Consider the following 5921-nt stretch of genomic DNA (forward strand, 5'->3'; position numbering starts at 1 on the left):
TGGCCGACAGGCTTACCCTGGTGCAGGGGGAAAGGCGGGAACCGGTCCCTGGGCAGCAGGTTGCAGTAGGCGATCTGGTGGCCGTAGGCGGGGCCCGGCACCCGTGCCACTGTGAGGATCCCCCTGCCGTAGTCACAAGCCATCTCCATGCCGCTGAGGCTGGGCAGGCTGCCCGAGATTTGCAGGATCATGCCCTGGGGATGACCGGCCCTTACTCCAGGGGCCAGACCACTCCCCTCCCAGCCCTGCCCAACCCCCCGGCTGAGAAGGACCCAGGTCTGCCCCAGTGTCCGCCCACAGCCAGGACTCAAGGCCAGACTGTGGTTCTCCACAACGTGACTCTCTGGGCCCCTCTCCCAATCTGCAGCTCCCCCCCATCTGCCCCTGTGACCTCAGTGACTCCAGTGACCCCTCCCCTAACACTTGCCCAACACGCTGACCTCGGCCCCCCTCGGGGTCTCCGCACTGCCCTCCTTCCTGTGTTTACTTAAAGGTCACCACCCGCCCGACCTGGCTGTGTCGTAGGCAGCCCTCACTCATCCCGATGCCCTGCTCGGCCTCTCCGACCCCCAGTACTCGCTGCCTCCCTGTCTCTCCCTAGAATAGGCCAGGTGTCGAGGGCCAGCGGCCTGTCTTCCTCACTGACCCGGCCCAGAGCCTCCAGTTGCGCTTGGCGCACAGTAGGTGCTCAGTAACGTGTCTGCTCGAGGGGACACCAGGAGGGAGGGACGCTGTGGTACCTGACCATGGCGGAATGGAAGGGTGGGGGGACACAGAGCCCCAGGGCTGAGCAGCCTGGAGCCCCCCTCCCCACCAGCCAGTGCTGTCTGCTCTAGCTCCCCAGGTACGAGTCACTGGCCCCCGCCCCCGTGTGGGCTCGCCAGCCCCGCCTGCCACTGAGCTCTGTGTGCTGAGGCCGGGAGAGGGGCATGCTTGCTCTCCACCCCACCTCCAACCCGCCCTCCTCCTGGGACTCCACCCGCCTGCCGAGTTCAAAGCCCAGCTCCCTAGCTGTGTGGCCCTAAGCAAGTCCTCTGCCTCTCTGTGCCGTCTGCGCTTGTGTGAAAAGGGAGAGTTCAGAGCAGGCTACAGGCGCTCAGCCGATCCCAGTCACTGCCCCATCTTGCTGAGACTGGGGCAGGGGTCCTGCCACCGGGGCTGGGTGGAGGGAGGCTCCGGGGTGGACCCGGCTCCCAGCACTCACGGGGTACTCCCGGTGCACGTCGATCTCTGCAGGCAGGACGGTCATGGCTGGGCAGCGGCCCGGGCCCTCGCTGGTGCTGGTCCAGAAGTGTCGCTGGCTGGAGTTGGCACAGTCCTGCTGCAACGCGCACCTGCGGCGACCTGCAGGGTCAGGGGCGCCAGCGCGCCGCCAGCGCCAGCCCAGCCCGGCCCAGCCCTGCCAGGGGGCCTCACCGTGTCTCCAGGGCGCACCAGCCGCAGTAGGCGTCGGCCGCGCCCACGCAGTCCTCGCAGGTGGAGTACACGTCACACGCCGCCACCCTCACCCTGGCCATCTGGAGACGGAGGGGGTCCTGCTCAGTGGGCTGCCGTCCCTCCCTCGGGGAGGTGGGGAGGCAGAGGGCGAGGGCCCACAGGCTGGGGAAACTGAGGCAGGGTGGGCCGGGGAGGTGCGGACGGGACAGAGGGCGTGTGCGAGGGCCAGGAGAGCGTGAGGGCTGGGCCGGGCCTGGGCCCCAGCCTACCTGGTGGGTCGTCATCAGATACAAGTACCCCGGGTCCGCAGGGTCGAACTGCATCACGTGGTGCACGGGCTCCCCGTAGGCCGCCGTCACCCCACGCCTGCTCACCACCTGCATGCTCTCGTTCAGGCTGATCTGCGGGAGGGCGGCCGTCAGGGAGAGTCCCCGCACGGCACGGCGGCCACCGGACTCTGTCTCAGCCCTCCGCGGCCCTGGGAGCTCGCTCCTGCACCTGCACCTGCACCTGCGGGAGGGTGGGGCCCGGCGCTCCGCCCCCGCCCGGCGGCCACGCCCACCCGAGCCCTGCCCCACCGGGCTCCTCCCACCGCGGCTAGGCGGGCTCTCCGGTTACCAGTCCCCCGGAAGGGCAGGGCTGCGCTTCCACTCTGGTCCCCCACTTGGGAGCAGGACTGGGACAAGCCCTTCCCCCCTAGCCTGTCTCCCTGAGCCTCAGTGTCCCCCAGTCTGTCCCCCCCAGCAGTTGGGGCGGATCACAGTCCCTGCCCCTCGAGGCTGTGGTGGGCATGACTTGAAGACACTGGTCAGGCCCCCTCCGCACATACGGACATACACACAGACACACAGACACACACAGAAACACAGACACACACAGACACACAGACACACACAGACACACAGACATACAGACACACACAGACACACACAGAGACAGACACACACACAGACACACACAGACATACAGACACACACACAGACACACACAGACACACACACAGACACACACAGACATACAGACACACAGACAGACACACAGATACACAGACAGACACACAGACACAGACAAACAGACACACACAGACACACACACACAGACACACACACAGAGACAGACACACACACAGACACACAGACACACAGACAGACACACAGACACATACAGACACACACACACAGACACACAGACACACAGACAGACACACAGACACACACAGACATACAGACACACACAGACATACACACAGACACACACACACAGACACACAGACACAGACACACACACAGAAACACACACAGAAACACACAGACACACACAGAAGCGCACACACACAGAAGCGTGAACACACACACACAGACGCACACACACAGCCTCTTGCCCCCGCTTCACACACGAGGACACAGGCCGGAGCCATACAAAGCTCCTGCCCCGGCGCCCCCTCCTGCTACAGGACAACCCACTCAGCCTGGAGGACCCGACTGTCCGCCTGACCCCAGCCGCGCTCCACCCCCTCCACCCAGCTCGCACAGGCCGGCCTCCAGGCCTTTGCCTGCTACACCATCTTCTGGAACATTCCTCCCGCCCTCCACTAATGTGCAAACGCGGCCCAGATGCCCTCCGACACCGGTCCAAACCGCTCTCCCCAGGCAGGCTCGTCCCAGCCTGGGACCTCCCCTTCCCAGGCGGCCTCTTTTTAAATTGATTTCTTCCATGAGCAAGAGAACAGAGCGAGCATGCCAGCACCCCAGCAGCGCCCCGACGCCCTGTCCACCCCAGCTGCAGCAAGCCCGGGGCCCACTGAGCCGGGTAGGGGAGGGGTCTCCAGACTTGAACCAGGAACCTTCCTGTGGGGAGCTGCCTTGGCCAAGCCTGGCTCAGCCCACTCCGCCACCCCCAGACACTCATTCCCCCCACTTCCTCAGTGCCTATAAAGCACCCTGTCCGGGGCCCTGGTGAGATTTAAGCAGGATGGGGCAATGAGGTTCCTGGGCTGGCCGGACCTGAATCAACCCTGCCTGTGACAGGTGCCCCGGGGTGGTCATGTCCCCCTCAGAACCTCAGAGTCCTCACGTATAGGTGGGGACTGCGTGGCCCCTTGTGTGGGTGTGGGAAGTGGACTAGATGGTGTCTGTGGCTTCGAGGCACCGGGCAGACACGGGGTTAATGCCCGCAGCTTCACGGGCAGAGGCTGGAGGAGACTGCTCGCTGTCCCAGAAGGCCGGGCTCAGTTTCCCCAAGACAGACGAGGAAAAGCAAGGCTCTGAGTTGAGGGGTGACTAGCCAGGGTACACAGCTGCCCCGGGGGGAGCCAGGATCCAAGTCCGAGTATCTGACCCCGTCGGGAGCCCCCTCAACCTCGGACCTCGCAACGGGGATTCAGAGGCCAAGGAGGACACACCCCAAGCCCCCCCTCTCTGCTCTCCTCATCCCTGCTAGCAGGTCCTGGGGCTCTGATCCCCACACAGCCCAACTGAGGGGTCTGCCAGGCAGCTGGCTTCCTGACAGGGAGCCCAGGGGCAGGGGCAGCCATCCACCTGGGGAACAGGCCAGCACCCCCCACCATCCGGCCTTAGAGCGGCGATACCAGATAATTAACCCCAAAGACCTCACCTCTGCTAGGTGGCCCGGAGGTGGGGGAGTGGCCCTACTTGCCAGCGTGGGGGAAGGCCTTCCGCCATCAGCCCTTGGCGGACGGGAAACCAAGGGCGAGAGAGGACCAGCCTTGCCCAAGGTCAAACCGAGGGCAGGGTGGGACCAGCAGTTAGTGTAATGGTTACATCGCTGGACTCCCATGTAGCCGACCGTGGTTCGAGTCCTAGGCACGTGTGCGTGCGTGCCCAAGATCCCGAGAGGAGAATGGAGAAGGGATTGCGGAGTGGTCATCCCCCCGGGGGGTGATTTCTCGCTTTCTGTCTCTCTGTCTCTGTCTTCCTAGCAAGCGCACGCGCCCTATAGCGAACACCTCCAGGGCGGGGACAGCAGGCAGGGCAGAGCCCAGAGACCAGAACTCAGAGGCATCTGGCTTCAAAACCCCGGGCACAGAGGCCCTGAGACAAAGGCTGTCCCCTCTGCTCTGGGCACTAGTGGGAAACTAGCTAGGGGCGATGCAGTGTGAAGTGTAGGGGGGTGGGGCGTGGAGACTTGGATCGACTGCCCCACCCTACCTTGAGAAGTCTCCCGCTGGCCGTGCCCAGGAAGACGGCCGTGTAGTTGTTGACGCTGGCCACGGCCACAGAGGTGAGGCCTGGCGCCCGGAACACAGGGGTGGCCTTCAGGGGCCTCAGGATGGACAGCGGGTGCTGCAGGTGGGCCGCCCCGCAGTCCAGCTGTTCCGGCTGCAGCTGCAAGAGAAAGGGCCCGTCAGACCATGGTCCAGAACCTTCCTCAGCACCCTGCCACACAGCCGGCTGCTGCCTGGGACCTCAGCACCAGATCTTTGGGCCCTGGGTCAAGACCCAAGCTCATAGAGGCCCTGGCCCCAAGCCTAGGCCTGGCCCTGATCTCCGCTTTAGCCAGGAGCTCCCCACAGGAAGATTTAAAGGAACACGGGAGGGGCCAGCAGATGGCATAGCAGTTATGTCGCTGGACTCCTGCATGCCCTACTGCAGTTCGAGTCCTGGATCTAGTAACTTAAAACTCATGCCATGCATGTGTGTGTGTGTGCCCAAGATCCTGGGAGGAGAAGGGATTGTGGCATGGCTATCCCCCCAGGGGGTGAGTTCTCACTTTCTCTCTCACAGTCTCTGTCTCTCTCTGGCGAGCACGCATGCCCTAAGGCAAAATCCTCTACAAAACCTCACCCTGGTGAGGGGCGTGGTTGGCTGTGACTTCTAACAGGCCGAGGAGGTTGGGGTGACTCTGCCCTTGCAGCTAGGCCTCTGGCTGGGGGCAGTCCACACCAGACCCCAGAGCCATCGTTGGCCTCCAAATACCTGCCTGGGCCCAAAGCAGTCCCTCCAGCCTGGGGGCTCTCTGTCTCCCTGCCCCTGGGCCTCCTCCTCCATGCCCCGGCTCTGACCCCCCGCCCACCAGCTTGATGCCCTCTCCCATCTTCAATCACGCACACCCTCAGCTGTCCACACCGCAGCTGGGCAGAACGGGGCCAGGCATATCTGAATGCACCGTGCTGTGTCCCTGCGGAGGCAAACGTCGCCCCTCCCGAGGCAAACGTCGCCCCTCCCAGGAGCCCGGCGCTGCAGGAAGGGCCTCGTCCCAAGCCATTTCCTGAATTTGGTCCTGCTGGTCCCAAAGGGCCTCCAGGAAGCGCCTCTGACGACCACTGCAAATCGGGGACCGTGCAGGCGTCAGGGGGTGAGAGGAGAGGACCATGGGCGCGACCCTGCGTCCGATGGGACCGAGCACACGCATTATGGCTCGTTACCCAGGACAGCAACCCCCTCCCTCAGGGACGTCAAAATCCGTATCAATTGTGAGAAAGGTCGCAGGATGTCAGGGCACCACTGGGGAGGACGGTGCCCCCC

The 5921-nt window shown here is 64.0% G+C and overlaps 1 protein-coding gene across 1 annotated transcript in view; it reads right to left on the bottom strand.

The window, feature by feature from the left end:
• The window catches only part of PLXND1 (plexin D1), a gene marked incomplete at its 5' end in the record, with an annotated part of 61425 nt that overhangs the window by 36188 nt on the left and 19316 nt on the right, over window positions 1-5921 (bottom strand). The window contains 5 exon segments of the mRNA XM_006172068.3: window positions 17-194; window positions 1205-1334; window positions 1417-1517; window positions 1707-1838; window positions 4605-4781. Coding sequence (XP_006172130.3) covers window positions 17-194; window positions 1205-1334; window positions 1417-1517; window positions 1707-1838; window positions 4605-4781 — 718 coding nt within the window.

The sequence above is a fragment of the Tupaia chinensis genome, unplaced genomic scaffold (genome assembly GCF_000334495.1).
Source record: "Tupaia chinensis unplaced genomic scaffold, TupChi_1.0 Scaffold000704_1, whole genome shotgun sequence".
In the NCBI taxonomy this organism is placed as follows: Eukaryota; Metazoa; Chordata; class Mammalia; order Scandentia; family Tupaiidae; genus Tupaia; species Tupaia belangeri.